Source organism: Labrus bergylta, chromosome 1 (assembly GCF_963930695.1).
Source record: "Labrus bergylta chromosome 1, fLabBer1.1, whole genome shotgun sequence".
In the NCBI taxonomy this organism is placed as follows: Eukaryota; Metazoa; Chordata; class Actinopteri; order Labriformes; family Labridae; genus Labrus; species Labrus bergylta.
The window spans coordinates 29,876,731-29,895,227 of NC_089195.1; the positions used below are offsets into that span (position 1 = coordinate 29,876,731).

General features: G+C 42.8%; 1 protein-coding gene across 2 annotated transcripts in view; it reads right to left on the minus strand.

The window, feature by feature from the left end:
• zcchc7 (zinc finger, CCHC domain containing 7) overlaps positions 1-18,497 on the minus strand; it is a 53,381-nt gene that overhangs the window by 33,329 nt on the left and 1,555 nt on the right. Inside the window, exons 2-5 of one of the 2 annotated variants that reach the window (XM_065958867.1) lie at positions 17,284-17,343; positions 16,348-16,635; positions 15,228-15,554; positions 13,346-13,556 (exon numbers count right to left, since the gene is read on the minus strand). In XM_065958867.1, coding sequence (XP_065814939.1) covers positions 13,346-13,556; positions 15,228-15,554; positions 16,348-16,545 — 736 coding nt within the window. In that variant the 5' untranslated portion in view covers positions 16,546-16,635; positions 17,284-17,343. The remainder of the gene's footprint in view (positions 1-13,345; positions 13,557-15,227; positions 15,555-16,347; positions 16,636-17,283; positions 17,344-18,497) is intronic. The other variant, XM_065958864.1, reaches the window with a different exon arrangement.

Here is an 18,497-nt window from a genome sequence, read left to right on the forward strand (position 1 = left end):
TTGACAGATAAAACCTGGTTAAGGTAAACTACAGATAGAGGTGAACAACAACATGCTGTCAAATTTTTTAAAAAATGTGTGCGTCTCTTAAAAAAAACTCAGAGCGAGGAGGAATGGCAGAATGGCGGGGGGGGGGAGCATGGAGAGAGATAGGGGGTCTTATTTACTGTCGTTTAATTTGCTCCCCCTCTGCTCCGTCCATCCCTTGGTTTTTCTGACAGGTAATAAAAAGCGGGAGCTCTCCTGACAAGCTTATTTGAATTTGGATTGAATAATAGAAATGTAGGGTTTTCCACAGAACGCTCTGCCCAAGCGTGCAGACACCAGCAACCCCCTCTGCCTGCCAGGTACTGAGTTTTGTGTGTGTGTGTGTGTGTGTGTGTGTGTCTACTTGTACACACAAACACACACCATTCTTACGTCATGGTAGTTAATGCAACAATTATAATGTATTCCAGCAACTAGCCAGTCCCATGTGCCAATCTGCACTCTCTCTCTCTCTCCCCCCTTCTACTTCTCCTCTCCTTCCCTAGATCCCCTCATCCCAACACCTCTCCTTGTCTTACCTCATCCAACACCCTCCCTCCCTCCCTCCTCTTCCCGCTCTCGCTTGCTGCTGAAATCCCATTCCCCGTGGGGCAGGCTAAATTGAATTGGCGTGTTTATATGAACAACAGGGCCGTTGCTTTAATATACCTTAGAGTTTATGCCTAATGCCTCCCTGCTAATACCGCTGGAGCTCGCCGCCCTCCGCTCGACACACAGCGCTTTTATGGAAGCCATAAAAGAGACAGAACGGCGAGGGAGGAGGATGGAGAGATACTCCTGGAGTGTGTTTGTGTTTGTAAGTGAGAGAGGAAGAGGCTGTTAATACATCGACGCAAGTTATCTGTTTTTTATCAAAAAACCTCTTTGAGATCATCCTACAGCTTTACACACACACACACACACACACACACACACACACAGAGTCATGAGCCCTCCTGTGTGGAGTGTGAATGAGAAAAAAAAAAAGAAGAAGAGACAGAGAGGGAGGAAGATTTTTTTTAGATTAGTGAGTAATGCTGAATAAATATCCGGAGATTTGGTTGAGGGAGTCAGTCATGCTCGTCGACTTGCAAACATCCTCCGTTTTTTCCTCTCCGTCTCCCCCTCGCCTTTCTTCCTTTTCTCTCGGCGCTGGCCCTGTGTCAGCCCACAAAAGGCCAGCAGTACAAAAGGAGAGAAACAGGCCTGAGACACTCAACCCAATTACTATTGATCAGGCTGCACACAGAGGAGAGGAATGGGCTCACCTGCACGCACGCCAACACAAAGCCGTATGAGAACACATACGCAAACCCCGGTTTCCAGTAGGTTTGTCACCATATCAGAAATTTGAGACTAGCAGATTTGCAACTCTGACCACTGAGGATACTTTTCAGTGACTGACTGATTTCATCCTGTGACATTTCCACTATTGGCGTATCTCAGAGCAAAGTAGAGAAACACATGAAGCAGAAGCATCAAGACAAAACCAAAGAAGAAGAAAAGTCAAGGTGGTGCTAACTGATATTCTGAGATGACAAACAAGCCTACACTACATTATCTTAGCGTAACACAGAGACACAACAATGAACAGAGATCAGTCAGGTTTAACGTTTGAATGTTTGCAGTGTTACAGTGATACATCAAAAACCAGGTTTTTCCTCCATGCACCTAAAAGAGAAACCTTCTCACTGCTCAACCAAATTCAAACCACATTTTATTTAACATGCAGTGTGTAGTTTTTATGAAAGACAATATACATAAGCACTAATTAGAAGTCTGAGTCCTAAAAGGCTTAAAAAAAAAAGAAAAAAGAAACATTTGAAAACTGAATTATAATCCAAAATCTTGCATTTTTATTTTAATTTTACTGGGAATATTCCCATTGGGTTACAAAATCTCTTCACAAGAGAGTCCTGGCAAAGACAGCAGCAATAAAAGCTTCACACAAACTTGTATTAGCATTAATGTTAACACTTCTAACCTGCTGTTTTCTGATCGCAAATATGTTTTAATTAGCAACTAGTGAAATGTATAAAATCTGACCAGGCGTGGATCCTTAGATAACAACATTATCTAAACCAGTCTGACCAATCAAATTCAACGATAGTTAGTGGGAATGTCAAGTCTTAAACTAATGAAATGTTTGCTGAGAAAAGACGAGAAGCTGTCACAAACTGAAGCCCTTTAAAGTTTGCACCGCCCCTGCACACACACACACACACACACACACACACACACACACACACACGTCTCACATTAAGGCTGTGATGAACTCGCCGTGTTGTCTGGAAGCCAGCGCAGATATATCAATGACTAAACTCCCCAACGAGTAGGTAACTATCTGCTCGGCTCTGATTTTATCCTCAATAATTAATTTTCTCTCCCAACGCCGACTTCGGCTTTATCGGTCGCTCGCCGCCAGAATCTCAGCGTTTCCATTTAACCATAATCCCCTCGGATAAAGGGGCGGCCTAGGTGTGCTGATGCACAGGCACGCGTGTGCGGAGGAACACGTGCACGAGCAAAGACTTGGACTACATTCACAGACACACAGTGTTTTAAGCCAGGTGGACAGATGTGCAGAGACAAGCGAAGACGACTGGGGGGCCTTTTATCCAACAAAAGGAAATTAACACGGCCGATCATCTACGTTTACTATATTTGGACGCATGTGACTGAAGTCCAAATCTGAAGAGAAGGACACAGCGTTCCCTCCTCGAGCAGATACAAGCTGGATTAGCACAGGGAAGCCTATAGCAATGCATCCTGACCCTGCGAGCCCGGCATAGCAACAGCCACGTAACCAGGGCCCGGACTGGTTGTATGGAAGGATGGTTGGGGATGGGTGTGGAGGAATAAAGAGATGGGATGGATGGATGCAGGGAGGGGTGGAGCTGAAGGGTTAAGGGGGGGAAGGAAAGGTGGAGAGTGGATATGGATATGGGCTGATGCTGAATGTCTGAGACAACGTTAGCTAGTTCTCCTACTAAAAAGATCCTGATGGAAGAACTACTTCTGCTCGTGAAAATGTCTTAATCATTCATTCTCTGAAATATATATTTGTTCATATATTTTGCTTCAGATCAATGTGTGCCCGTCAGTCTAGGGAAGTGGCTTCAAACAAACAGACACATAACAGTCAGTCAGGTTTTTATGACCAACATATATTCAAGCTTCTTATCTTAAACTCAAGCCATGTAGAAATTACACTGAAATCATGTTAGAAAGGAATAACATTGCCTCAGTGTTGATGTGATGGACTTATCAGCATCTGTGTAGGATTTATTTTGAAATGTACTTTAACTCTGTCTGTGTTTTTTCAACCCATTAAACCAGCTTCTAAATAAAGTATTTAAAAGAAAAGTCCAACACATTTCTTTCAGTTGGAGGTAGAAACACTAAACTCACAGGTGAGACTGACGACACATGTAGCTACTCAAAACTTAAACATTTATCCTACTTTCACTGGTGGACAGAGTTCTGTTTTTATTAAAAATTCACAATATTGGAGCACCAGTAGCCTAGCGGTTACTGCGCACGCCCCATTTTCAGAGGCTGAAGTCCTCGAGAGCGGACAGATTGGGTTTGAATCCGACCTGTGGCTCCTATCCCACACTCTCCCTCTCTTGTCTCTCTCTCTCCCTGATTTCTGACTCTATCCTATCTCCTATCTAAAAGTATAAAAAGCCCCAAAATAAACCTTAAAAATGTACAAAACTACCTTAAGATTCAGCTGCCGTGCAGATTATCATACAGCATGTACACTGAAACAAATATAATATTGTAGTTATTCTGAATCTGTTGATACCACACACTTCATTTAACTCCTTAACGTTTTAGAGATACGTTTAAGTTGATAGACACTTTGTCAGCCAGTTTTTATGATTTTTTTTCACCAACAAAAACGTGTTTAAATAAAAGTTCCTGTGACTAAATGTTGAAAAACTGTTGTAAACCTGAAGCACAGATAGACTCAAGTAGGACTTAAAAGTCTTTAACATGTTGAACATTAGTCCTGGTACTAAAGGAGCTGTAAACAGGAAACCCCTCAGATCATTATGAGGCTCTAATCAGTGCTTCATTGACGGTAGGTGGATGGAAAGTTCAAACAGTTCAGCGTCGTGTTCAGAGAGAACGAGCATCAATTTAAAGCTTTACACATCATTACAGCGGGAAAAATCATAGTAGGAAAAAACGACTATGTGAGGAATGGTTTTCACTTTGTTACCAACGTCAATACAAGACAATTAAAAAACAAACGATATCGATACTGTCGAAACAAAAACACAACTCCTAAGCACCAAACATCGGGTTATTGTTGTTTTTAAGTAAGCGAAAACCTGCAGGTGAACTCATGAACTGCTACATCGCTCGTGTATTTGTGCAATTTATAATAACAGGGATTGTACCGTGTTCAAATATGTATCAAAAATAGTTTAAAAGAAGCAAAAGAAAGATCTGCACCCAAAGGTGTCACTTATGATTAAGTGACTTTCAGAGCCAACATGCTCTTCCTCAGACTTGTAAAACCTTTTTTTTTTGCTTCAAATTGTTGTTTTGGATCCTGCACCAGCTCAGGGATGTGCAAGTCTTTTTTGATTTATTAGTATTGACATTTTTAAACAACATATATGGTGTTATAGACACTAAGGACTTGACGCCTTCATTCCTTCTCCACTGGGTTCCAAATCATGGCTGATGTTTCTGCAAAATTTGGAAAAGTGTCTTCAGTTGCCGTCATATATTTGGTGCGTATCCATTCTAAAGTATCTCAGCTCAATCATCAATCATGTTGAACGGACCTGTGAATTTAAATGACCCACAGCAGCCCTCCCCTCTCTCTCTCTCTCTCTCTCTCTCTCTCTCTCTCTCTCTCTCTCTCTCTCCTATGGTTATGGCTTTTAGTTAAAAAAAACATGACGGAGGATCTTTGGTACTTTAAAATGGATGCACACTGAATAGTTTTTAAACACGTGGTATCAAAGAGTATCCAAGTATTTTTGAGATCCTTGATGTGAGGACGGAACGGAAAGGGTGAAGGAGAAGTGAGCGAGAGACACAGAAAGAGAAAGAGAAAGAGAGAGGAGGACGAGGGATTGACTGAAATATGTTGAGTGCCAGCTCGGCCAGACCAGGCCCAGCTGCTCTCTGTCTGACGAGCGCCTTAATTAAGAGACACGCGGAGGAGCCTTGGAATAGCCGCACACACTGCCAGCCAGGAGCCTCTGGAGAGGAAACTGCTAAACAGGCACACTTGTGTGTCTTTGTGGTACACTGCCAAGTATCACACACACACACACACACACACACTAACACACCGATACACACACACACACACACACACGGTCATCCTCTGGGACCTTGTGAAAAACATTGGCCAGCTATTATTAGGCAGCCCCCTTTGCATACCGGAGCAAGTGTGCTAACCCTAAATGTGCGTTCTTGCCTGTTCTCCCTCTTATCCTGTTGACTGTTAAACTGAACTTCTGACTGAGAAACTCCCCCCCCCCCCCCCCTCCCCTCCCCTCCTCAAAAGAAGAAGAAGAGAAGAAAGGGTGATTTTGTGGATCCATGACTGCCTTTACCCCCCCCCCCTTCCCCACCCTGCTCGCCCCTTTTCCTCCTATTCCTTATCCCAAAAACGTATTAATATTAATACATATCCCTCCAAACCCTCTCTCCCCCTCCCCACCCTAAAAAAAAAAAAAAAAAAAAAAATATCACCACCCTAGGCTACCAGTTAATAAAGCCCTCTCGACGACCCCTCCCGGCCCCCAAAAAGCCGGCAAAGACAATAAGGGGAAAGTTCTCCGGCCAAATAAAAGAAGAGAAATGAATACAGTCCCATGAGACCTCCCTCTGTCCCTCTGTCTCCCCCCACAATAATTTGATTTCCTATTAAGTGATTGCTTAATTATAAAGATTATTATTGGTAATTGTAATTGACGTTTTTTTTTTTTTCCACTCCTCTGTCCCTTCCCTCCCGACCTTCCATCAGGTCTTCTTTAAAAGACAAGACGGGCGGAGGAAGGAGGAAGGAGGAAGGCGTAAATAAAGCCAAAATGAACGCCACTGGATGAAAATGACATGTAAAAAAAAAAAAAAACACACCGTTACAGTCTCACACTGTGGGATTAAGGTGTTGAGGCTGTGAAAGTTTTATTTAATCATACATGAGTGTGTTTCAGTGTGTGTGTGTGTGTGTGTGTGTGTGTGTGTGTGTGTGTGTCGTCTCCTCCAGTAGCTGCAGGGCACAATGTCTGCTGCAGGTCTCCTTAGAAAAGAGATTCTTGCTCTCAGCGGGATATCCTGGTTAAATAAAGGTTAAAGAAGAAGACAGGAATTCCCTCTCCTACCCACCTCCTCCTCACACACACATGCATTAAACTACAGTAGGGACCCTCTGGTCTCCCGTTTATTACCTCTTCCTCCAGGCTACACTTACTGAAAACGGGAGGATCAGAAAAAGAAAAAGAAAGCTCACATTCACCCCGACACCTTTCTGCACTAAATTCAATGTTTTAAAATCACAAAAATCAGAAGCCGCAGTTCAACGTCGCCGCATTAAAAGCGCACGCTGTTGAATGCTTTTTTTCATTTTACGTCACCTTTTTTTTTTTTTTTTTCTTCTCTATTCGGAACTAAAGACGGTGAAAGTTCGTTCCAGTGGGTCAGGGCACGGTTATTGGGCTCACCTCAGGCGTGGTGAGGCTGACACTGGCACACACACACACACACACACACACATATATACACAGTCACACACACACAGTTTTTGTCTTAAAGTGCACACACCTTCACACTCCAACACACAAACATTCAACCTTTCATCACACCTTCACTTTCATTTGCACAACGTCGAGTATTAACCCCGGCTGAAAAGACGTATTGAAGATAATATTTTTTTATGTGTTAATGAACAGACGGATCTCGGTTTGGTGACGGCTGGCGTGCACGGTGTTTGTGTAGAAGTCTGAAAAATGTTTTCTCCCAGATTCTATTTAAATTGAAGAACAAGCGGCCGCACTAAAACAAATGAGCACCTGCAGCCGCAGCCGCAGATGTCTGTGGGTGTTTTTGACTCAAAGTTTCCAAACATAAAAAAAAAGAAAAAAAAGAGAAATTTTCATAGATTATTTTGACAAAGATGACTTTCAGACAGGATGGCTTGTTTCTGGCAGATGCAGATAAATTGTGGTTTTATTAATACATCATTTATCTGCATATGAGTGACACAGACATCTGAAGATGGAACCTGTCTGCTGCAGTAAACCGAAGAAGAGCAGGGTTCATAATCAGAGTCTGATACATGAGTACAAAGAGCGGGAGAAAAAATGTCAATGTTTAGATTTTAAAAATTGTACGCTTTGTATATTTCACAACCTTTAAAATAAATGTGACGACTCAAACTGCTACTGCTCCTCGAATGGGTTTAAATGTAATAGACGTGTTGGAAATCAGAAATGGTTCACGCGACGCGACAAACAGCTGCCTCTCATTCAAGTGAGAAACGCAGCATCGAAAACAAGACTTGTGGGTTTTTTTTTTTTTCTTTCTTTCTTTCTTTTTCCTACGTAGCCCGGCTCAGGTCAAGTGTTCTGCGAGATTGGTTCGACTGTGAGATCTACACACGCGCTGACAGACGACGCTGAATGTCTGTGTGTGCGGGCTGAGATCCGGCCGTGTTGCAACCACTGAGAGATGTGGAGGCAAACCGGCCCTGACCGACAGAAACACCGTGGACGATTCCTTTTCAAGGCCTGTCTCTTCCACTTTGGCTTACCCACTACCATCTCTCTCTCTCTCTCTCTCTCTCTCCCTCTCTCACTCTCTCACTCTCTCTGCGTCTGTCTGAGGCTCTGCCCACGCTGTCTGTCTGTCTGTCCAGATTTCATTGAATATAACTCTAAAGCTGCTCTCACATTCCTTCTGCTTCATCAAAATATCTGCTCGTTCCTTCCTGCTGTTTTTTAAACTTGTGTGAACATTTCATTTTGCATAACTGTTTTTTGGGAAACACTAGTGCCAAACTAGAGGCGATGGTTTCAGGTACAGAAAGACTTACGACTGAAAAATTGAAATTGTGGAGCCATTTAAATTTTTGGGAACACCCTTCAAGATGATATATTTTAGGTGGAGGTGAGTTTAAGGGCAAAAGCAGTTAACATCACACACCTAACTACATCTTTGACAATGTTTGTGAGTTCAATCAGATCTTATTCTTAACCACAAATACTTTAAAAAGCCAGATCATAGAGACTAATGTTGAATTTATTTTAAAATATAAAAAGTGGAACTAAGGGAACAGTTGGGTCACAACGATGAGGTCGCCTCCTGAAGGGATTTTTCATGGGATTTTTTTTTTTTTTTTTGACAATTACCATTTTACAGCTGTTGTGAAATATCAGCGTCTGCAGACATCAACTGATTGGTTTTTTTTAACAAATGGAAGCAACCTGCTGTCAACTGAATTTCTACCGTTTATTTTGCATGCGCTAATATTAGGCCTACACCGGGGTCTCGTCTCATTTGCATATCCTCTGTAAAAACTGGATAATACAAGTCAAACTATGGCACAGCGATTTGATGCCGTGTGTGTGTGTGTGTGTGTGTGCCTGTTCAAACACACTGTGTGGTAGTGTGGGTGTGGCGTTACACCTCGTGTGGCACTGGGCAGCCAAGATAAGAGCTGATCCTATCCATGCCTCCCTTCTGCAGCGCCCGCCCGCCCACCCACACACCCACAACACACATACTGAAAAACACACGCACACACAACACAACACACACTTATTGTGGTACCCAACGTGCCACTGTAATCTCATTTTACAATCCTGATGCCCAAAAACACACAGAGAAGCCAACTAAATCCATATTTCCCTCTTTTTGTACAGTCCGCTGGCATGTTTGTCGCGGTGACACACACTTTTAAACCAAGGCCGGCTGAGGTCTCAGAGTGTTAGAGGCTGCTGGGAAAAACAGCTTCAGGCCCAAAGTATCATCATTCATTCACAAGCATATGAAGGTGGAAAGTAATACAAGTTGTACTGCGGCTTTAAACGCACACTTTGGAGACTTTAAGAGCATTTTTTTTCTACACTTAAAAAAAACTGAAAAGAACAAAAGAGCGGCGACAAGATATTTGAGCGGAAGAAAAAAAGAAGAGCTTACCTTCCTCATCTGTGAGATAGAGAGAGCTAACCTTTTAGGTACTAAACACAAACACACTCCCACACTCTCCTCTAATTCACCAAGACTTCCAACAAAGCACACACACACACACACACACACACACACACACTGTGATGTGATCGGCCACCCCGATAGTGAGCGAGCTGACTCTCTAAGCCTCAAACAAAGTTTGGTGTGCACTGACCAAGACCGAGGGGACAAAAAAAAGCAAAAGAGAGAACTGGGGGGAGCGACAGAGAAAGAAAAAAAAAAAAGAGTAAAAGAAAAAAAAAAAAGAGTGTGACCACTGAGTGAAGTTTAACCACTTACAATTCAAGTTTAGCTCCAGCACACCCCGCCTACACCCCCGGGTTCATTCACGCGCATGTACTCGCACACCTCTCCGGCTGGGAGAGGCACTGAGCTGGATTTTTTTTGGGAAGCCCGGCTTTTTCCTCTTCTTGTTCCGTGTGGTTGCTGCTGCATGGCTGCCGGACAGGCCCCTCGCTCATCCCCCTTTTTTTTCCTCCGCTATCTTTTCTCTTTGCCTTATCCAGTGTTCCTCCAGATCCACCCACCAGCAGCTGCCCCTGCACGGCCAGGTGTCAGATAGCTTGCTCGGCCTGTGTGAGCATGTGTGCGTCCTCGTACTTTATATATATATATAAAAAGAAGATGTTTGGAAGCGAGAAAAGATTAGATTGTAAAAAAGTATGTGAACAAGTGACACCATGAAGGAGAGAGACGGAACAAGAGAGGGAGGAAAAGAGGATGAAAGGATTCAATTTCTGTACGGTGAAAGGAGGAGGCTAAGTGTAGTGAATGTGATTTGATGGGGATGCTGAGATGGGCTTTAGGCGTACAAATACTATTAGTCACTGCTGTGCAAACCTGTTACTCACTCTCACACACACAAACACACAAACACACTCATTCTCAGACAAATGTGAGAAGAAAACAAACAATGCTGCCAGGCTACAGGAGCCAACAAACATCATGGCGTTTAAAAACAGAAATCAATCTTTGGGTTTAACACTCAGCCCTGCAGGGTCATGGATGGAACTGCAGATATGACCAAACAAGCAGCCACATCTCAAAGACCTACAATTAAACTGCTACTATGTCAATGTCTTTATATAATAAAAGCAGTATGTTAAAAAACCCCAGAAGAAAGTAAGTCTGTATTCTATCTTGGCTAAAAGACCTAAACCTGCAACTGACAAGAGGAGACATATTGACCTATGGGACCAAAAACAAACACATTTTTTAGAGTGTGTGTGAATTAAATAAATATATTCCATTAATCTTTCTTATTAATCTGGTATTTGTTGGTTTAAAATGTGAGAAATGTCTGTCTTCTGTGTCCCATAGCTCACGCAGCATGCCTGACATTTCTGCATCAAGTGTAAATCTGAAAACTTTTCTGGAGTGCTGATTAATTTTGTGTCGATCAATTTTAATGTCTTAACTGTTTCAGCGCTAAACGCCTCTTCTAATTAAACTTTGTAAACAGAAACTAAATGTTATCGGTTTATCGAGACATGAGCATTCGCAATGAACATGTCAGTCTGAATATATTGCAACAACAAGTTTTGTGTACAGGCAGGTGTAGTATGAAGGACGGTGTTGACAGGGTTTTACATCAGATATGATTCAACACAGCTGGTGTCCACCAAGATCTTTCTGCACCTCATCAAGAACTCAGAAAGCAGATGAAGGCCTACGTTCATTAAACAATCAGTCTACAGTGTATGTCCAGAGAGAGAGAGAGAGTGGGGACAGCCACACGTCAGATTTGAACCTGGGCTGCCTGCTTGGAGGACTATAGCCTCTGTACATGGTGCACGCATTAACCACTGCGCCACGGAATTTTTTTTTTCAACATGTTAGATCGATGTTAACTCAAAAACAGTCATCATTACAGAAGACTCCTCCTCCTCCTCTTCATGTGGTACCCAGTCGTTACCCCTCACATACCTAATTGAGTATTTTTAAATTGTGTGAACCCGTCCCACTGATAAATCTCCAGCTGTGGGGTCTATGTGTGAAAGACCAGTTAGTAAAAAAAAATCAGAGCCTGAATGTCCAGAACATCTGAGGAGTGTGTAATGTGTGTAAACAGTTTTACAGATTCATATACATGTTGTCACTCTGATGTGATTTTTTCGGTGTTTTGCTTGTTTTACTGTGCTTGTAATCTCGACGGCATTGGAAATGAGGGAAACTCAGTGTCCTTTCAAGAATAAATAAAGGTTTGAATTGAATTGAATTGAATTAACGTATGTTGGTGTTAAGAGCAGGTTTGAGTGAATTGAACCACAGAGCTTGTATGAGAATACCACCCTGTGCAATAGACTGGCCAAGTGATGCGTTTTTAAACTAAGGAGAGAGCTATTATAGGCTTTGTCTTCATATTCATTACTTTTTTTTTTTTTTTAGGGATTCTTGGTAATAAGAAAGAAACATTTAGCTACTTTTCCATTGAGAAAGCACAACACAAACCCTGCTCCGAATTTGGATCACCACATCCCCAAACTCAAAGCTCATCTCTCAAATTTCCTTGCCCTCAATTCATTTTATTTGGACTAAACCCTCCCCCATTCTCCCCGTTTTAAGACCCCCTTCCCCACCACACCCATGACCCCCCATGTGCAGACATGAGGTCAAGCTCCAAAGATCACAGAGAGAAGCCAGACGCGCGAGAGAGGAAGAAAGAAAGAGAGACAGAGACCTAAAATCCTCCTTTCCTGCCAAAACCAGGCCAAAACCTCGAGCCTGCCCACCAGCTCCAGACCCCCTCCTCTAGCCCAGTTGTGTGTCGAGGAGGCAGTGAGCACTCTTGCAGAAACATCAGCCCAGGGAAATTCAAATGAGGAAGAAACAGTGAGAGAGACAGAGGGAGATTGTGGGAGAGAGAGAGAGAGAGAGAGAGAGAGCACACAATAGTGAAAATAGAATAAAAGAATGAGATGGGAGAGCGTAAGGTAGAGGGGGGGGGGGGTATAGGGGGCAGCAGGAGAGTGAGCTGCAGAGGTTGCTGAGGCTGCAGGTTAAGATAATGTGTAGATCTGAAGAGATTTGCAGGCAACATTTTTATTCATTTTTTGATTACTCCCTCCCCTCTCCTCCCCTCTCCTCCTGCGTTGTTGTCTCTCCGTTTGTTTGTTTTTGGCATTAGTGTTATGACTGTTGGTCTGCGTGTGTACGTACACATGCATGCTGATTAGAAACTGGAATATTTTATAAACACAAATATTCAGACCTGCACAAGCCTTCACGCACATATCAATACATAACGCACACAAACGTACTTAAAGATGCATCAGAGGAGCGTGCGGCCGGGCAGACGGTGCCAGGAATGCTAAGAGCTTACAAATTCGTCAACATGCAGGCACAGATGCTTGCATGTGTGCATACAAACACGCGCACGGTGTAGCCCATCGCCGTGCCCGCTTCTTATCAACGTGCTGCAGGTAGGGTTAAGTGTTTGGAATGGAGCTGGATCGTGTGAAAAATTACCCAACTCCAGGTTGTACACGCACACCAAAAATGATCACAAAGGCCAGAACAATGCACGGTAAACTGCACACACTCATTGTGTTTTCACACATGCACAAAAACTCCTGAAAATGTACAAAACTGAACCTGAATGTGTCTGCCAGCCCTCTAGTAGAATCCCTGTTAGGGTAAGCTGAAGTTACAGAGCAGCAGGTAGTATTCAGGAGAAATCACCACTAGCATAGTGCCGGTAGCCTAGCGGTTAGTGCGTGGGCCTAATGTACGAAAGACTGAGTCCTCAAGAGCGGGCGCCCGGGTTCAGTCCGACCTGTGGCTCCTTTCCAGCTTTTCATTCCCCCCTCTCTCTACCCGGTTTCAAATTCTATCTACTGTCCTATCTCTAAAATAAAGGCTTCCCCGCAAAGAAAATTCACCACTAACAAGATGCAAGTAATTTTCAATACAGTGTGAGACTTTGTCACGCTGTCTGCCATTTTTCACTTCTGCAGACAACCCCCTCCCCGTTAACAGGGAACGCTTCAGGCAACACTGTTGGCTGTCCTGAAAAAAAATTCTGGAATTTTTTTCAAGTGCATGTGTGAAACCAGCTATAAAAGAAGCTGAACAAGAAGAAAAAAAGACACACCTGCGTTGCTGACGAACCCTCCTTCCAGGTTGAGTGAGATGGAGTGGTCTCCATCCTGATTCCCTCGACCCAGGATCATCCAGTTCTCCAGACCATCCGAGTCAGAGGAGTCAGAAGACTCCGACGATTCAGACTTTTCTGAATCTGAATCAGAGCTGCTGGAGTCCACAGTCACCAGAGCACTGACACGCTTCTTACTTCCCTTGTTTCCCTGAAAGAACAAATAACAACCAAATTGTAGATGTCAATACATCTGCAAGCGGCCAAGATCAAAGCTTCAAATGCGTTCCTAGTATTGAAATAAAATGCATTAGGAGTTAATAACAGGCTGCAAGTATGAAAAGTTTAAGAAGAGCAGTAATGTCTTTGGATCTCTTGGTTCTTAAGGAAACTTTTACAGCAGCAGTCTTTGTAATCTGACGTTTTCTGACTCTCTTTTAGTGTAAGACCAGATAAGAGACTATTACAACAGTTCACCCAGCTGGAAATAAAGGCATGAAGGACTTTCTCTTAAATCTTGTCTGGATATAAGACCTCTTATTACTGCTATCAGTTTAAGAATCGTTGCTTTAATGTAGCGCTCAACCTTAAATCTGAGTCTCTTTTTCCAAAGTTGGGTTTTCGTCCTGATAACTCTGATCCCAACAGAGCAACACATTCTGTATTTTCTCCAGCGACACCAGAAGTTTATTATAACATTATACAAATTAAACCAGAGGAAGCATGTTAAGATTTATGATAGCAGGCGGTCCAAGAACACAACCCTGAGGAACTCCAGATGATGCCCCGTTATGTATCACCGACAGCAACAACATAGCCTCTGTTGTCCACCAAAAATACAACTGTGCCAGATTATCCCACCCACTTGGCTTGTCATGAAGCATTTTTTCTTCTGCATTGACAAAGGCTGCACTTAGATCAAGAAGTACCAAAACTGAGGGTTTCCCTTGTTCTGTACAGTTACCTTACATACTTCATTAATCCCTCAGGGAAACTCTGGAGACTTCTCACACACATTGGCCCGAATCACACACACATGCACAAACAGAACCTGTGGACATGCATTAGTGGAGAGATGTCAGAGTGGGGCTGCTACACATGGAGGGCACCAGAGCTGTTAGGGGTTCAGTGCCTGGCTTAAGGGCGCCTCTGCAGTACTCTGCTGCCGAACCAACTTCAATATTTTGGTCCACATCAGGATTTGAACCGACGACCCTCCGGTTGCCAGCCCAAGTCTCTACAGACCGATCTACTGGCGCCTACATTGTTGCTGCATTCAGTGCATGGTGCCGTTTCACCAGTGCCGTTTTTGTAAAGATCTATTTTGGGGGTTTTTGCCTTCATTTAATAACGTGGCAAAGGAGCCACAGGTCGGAAGTGAAATTTTCAGGACGGTCTGCCAGAGAAATTTCCCAAAGATGCTTATTGCCTTAGTCCCTCGCAGCATAAAGATTTCCCTGTCAGACAGGGGTGATCATATTCACAGTATTAATGGATAAATGGAAATACACGTACTGGTAAGCAGCAAGAAAATAACACCAGCCGTGCCTCGATCGAGGTGAATTGTCCTGACTTTTAAAGGCTTTGTTCACACACAGCTTATCCTGAGATATGTAGCATAAAAATCTGACTCGGGGGCTGGGAGGACAAAGTGTGGCTGAAGTCTTGTAGAGCAATTTGTCAAATTGTGTTCACACATGCACAAAACTCCATGATTTATACCATGTGTAAAAACACCTTAAGAAAGCAAACCTGGAATCCCAATGCATGCTGGAAATGTGTCTTTAAAAAGCATAAAATAAATCGTAAAAACAAACAATCAGCACATTTCTTGAACACAATCAATCAAACCCGGTTTAGTATCTTTCTGTTCACTCTGTACCTGCGCAGCTGGGGTGGAAGTCTGCGGTCGGCCAAGGCCTTGACCCTTTGAGGAACAGACCCCCTCCTCATCATCATCTTCATCGGTGGTTTCCCCATCAGAGATAGAGATGACATCAGGGCCCGAGTCGATAACGATGACTTGCTCAAAAAGAGTTTTTGACTTCACATCTTTGGGGTTACTTTTCCCCTTCTTCTCTTTCTCTCCCTTCTTCTTCTTCTGCTTCTTCATCAGGTATTGCTCTATTTTGCTCAAATCAGGTGACTGAGGCCTTTTCTCTCCAGTTTGTTCCCTTCCTCCGTCTACAGTCTTCTCCGTCACCTCGGGCTACAGATGCAACGATAGCAGAATAAATAAATGAATCAAAGACTTTATTTCAAACCAAAAATTACAATAAGATAACAAAAAAAAAGTTTAAAAAAGTAACAGTGTTCAAAAAGGACTAGGTAGAAGTAAAACGTATATATCCCTACCCCATTCTCACGTTGCCTCTATTAGTTTATAAAATTATTACATAATTTACAACTAATAAACAAATGTATCCCCAGTTTGTTTTCTAATCCCAGTGTTTTTACCCTCCTCATATCCACCCAGTGTTACAGAATACATAGGAATGCCCCTAAAACAATTCTGTTCCATATGCCTGTCAAAAATATATTTTTTGTATAGAATCTTAAACTTTGATACAATAAGAGATTGTGATTCCTGTTTCGATACCAGGGCATCAAAAATACAAGTCCAGGAAGCCAATATTGGGTCAAAAATTGCAAGAAAAATATGCAAACTGTCAAAATTACACAAATACATTGGCAACGTTTCAGAACGAAAACATTGGCAATTTATTTAGACAGCATCCCCTCCTCTGCACTCTGTCTGTAAGAATCATCAGTGTAACTATTGTGTCCTTATGAGAAACATTAGTAATAGTCAACACGTGAATCTGAATGGACCACCGCTGTGCTTTCTCTCTTTGGGTTCAAATATGACTGAAAATCTGTTTTATTAAGCTTCAGTTCTTTTTGATTCTTTTGATCATTTAATAAACAAAAGGAGATTGTATCACTTTAAAACACGTGGTATCTGAAAAGTATCAAAGTATTTGACATTTTGATGACCTCACCTCAGGCTGCTGGCTCTCCTGGCCCTCCCCCTCCCCCTCCTGCTGCTCCCCCATGACCCCCGCATTAGAGGAGTAGTGGAGCTGGCTGTAGAGATGGAACTCCAGCTCGCTGTTGACCTCGGACCCCTCAGAGTCTGCTCCATCCTCTTGATAAAGATTATCCTCCAACTCCTCCCGGTCCTGGTAGGCACAGTACATCTCACAGTACACACTCAGCAGACACACACACACACACCTTCACAACACACACACACTTGAGGAGACGGAGAGCCCGGTGGCAGAGGCCGCCTGCAGGAAAAGAAACAAAAAGAAGCTGAATGAGTCACTACAGTCAAGAAAATAAAAATGTGATGACAAATATATTAGACAACATTTATATTGTATTCTAGTTAATAATAATCACATGATAGTTACACATGATCGTATATGTGCAATCTGCAAAACTGTAATTTAGTGAATTATTCAAGCTGGCTTTTTCTGAAGATAAAGTCCAAAATGTAACATAACGTCGAGGGGACTAAACTAAAACACACTTCAAGCTGCAGTAATTTAAATATTTTCCTATTTTTCTAAGAAGCTGAAACCGTCTTATGTTTAAAAAAACTTCTAATTTATAATCTAAATAACTCAAAGATTATTTTCTTTCGATCAATGAACGGTTTATTTGACTGATCAACGCAGTTCTTAAGTGTAATCATTTGATGTATGCAGAGTTTTAAAGCACTGAAATATTTCTATACATGTCCATGCCTTTAAACTTTAAGATACTGGCTGTCTTTTTAAAACACGTGGTATCAAAGAGTTTGGAGTATCGGACAATTCTGATGACTTCACTGGCCAGCATCAAGAACTTTAAGTGAACTGACTTTGCTCTTGTTTTTAATTCCACGAGGGCTCGTTAACACAGCTGAGGAAGTGTGGATCTTCTGCACTCACAGTTTTTAAATCTTCGACAAAGAGTTCGTTCAAAGTGACGTCTTGATTCGGGTTCATCAGCTGCTAAATCATGTAAACAGACGTTAACAGGACACAATAAGGGGGGGTCACTGTAAGTTAAACAAACTGTAAATTATCCCTTAGGAAGATAAAAAACACTATTTTGAAAATGTTCACAATCTGACTTTCTTTCTCTCTCACACACACACACACACACACACACACACACACACACACACACTAGACAGAGAAGGGGCACTGGCCCATTGCTCTGTCCAGTCCTGCGTGTCTGTGCCATGATGGCTGGAGATGATTGGCTCCCAGACCGCACACACCGCAGAAACGCCACGCTACATGGTCACAAGCCGGCCGCCAGGGATTAAAGGGACAGAAAGAGGAGTCTTGCCCGGCTGGTGGGGGAGAGCGACAGTTCTGAAGTTTAGCGGTGCCCAGAGACCTGGAGCTGACAAATGACTGGCTGTGTTTTACACTGGTGGATGTAGGAGTACTTAAAGCCCCCAGCACAGACATGGTCCACCGGCACAGGTGTGTTCACTTAATCCGCCCAATCAAAGCTGTGCTCAGAACTATATGGGTATATATGGACTCTACTTGACTGACATCGCCCCGACTCCCCTGTTAGCTTTGTTGCATCTTTTATCGGCTTTTCTAATATGATATTTCACAAGAGGAAATGTTCACATTTAAAATCATAAAAAAGAGACGGCCTTCTTCTGTTGTTGGGTTCTGGTACTGTGCATGTGGGTTCCTCTCTTCAAGCCTAATTGGACTCTTAAATCTGTCATAGCCATGGTTAAAGGGATTGTTCAACATTGTCTCTACATACAGTCTACATGTTAGATTTATAGTTTAACAATGCTCACAATTGTTGCCAATGTCCTCAGCGCCTTTTGGCTGCAGCACTACCATTTGACAAAGAATTACAGGCTATAAGCTTTCTAGTCTTACCTTTTCATGAGTAACAGACAAGCAATACAAGTTGGGCAACAAACAATGAAGATGGCACTGTAAAATATACGCAAAGATGACATAATGCAAGGGACGTACAGAACGGTGTTTGACTGACTCGGACTTTCAGCCGTGTTTATCGTGGTCAGAGAGTACAGTGATGACAAATGTGGCAGCGCAAGGCCTCTTGCTCACAATGTATCCTGAACTCACTGACGGCAGGAAAACATCGCCTTATCTGTCAA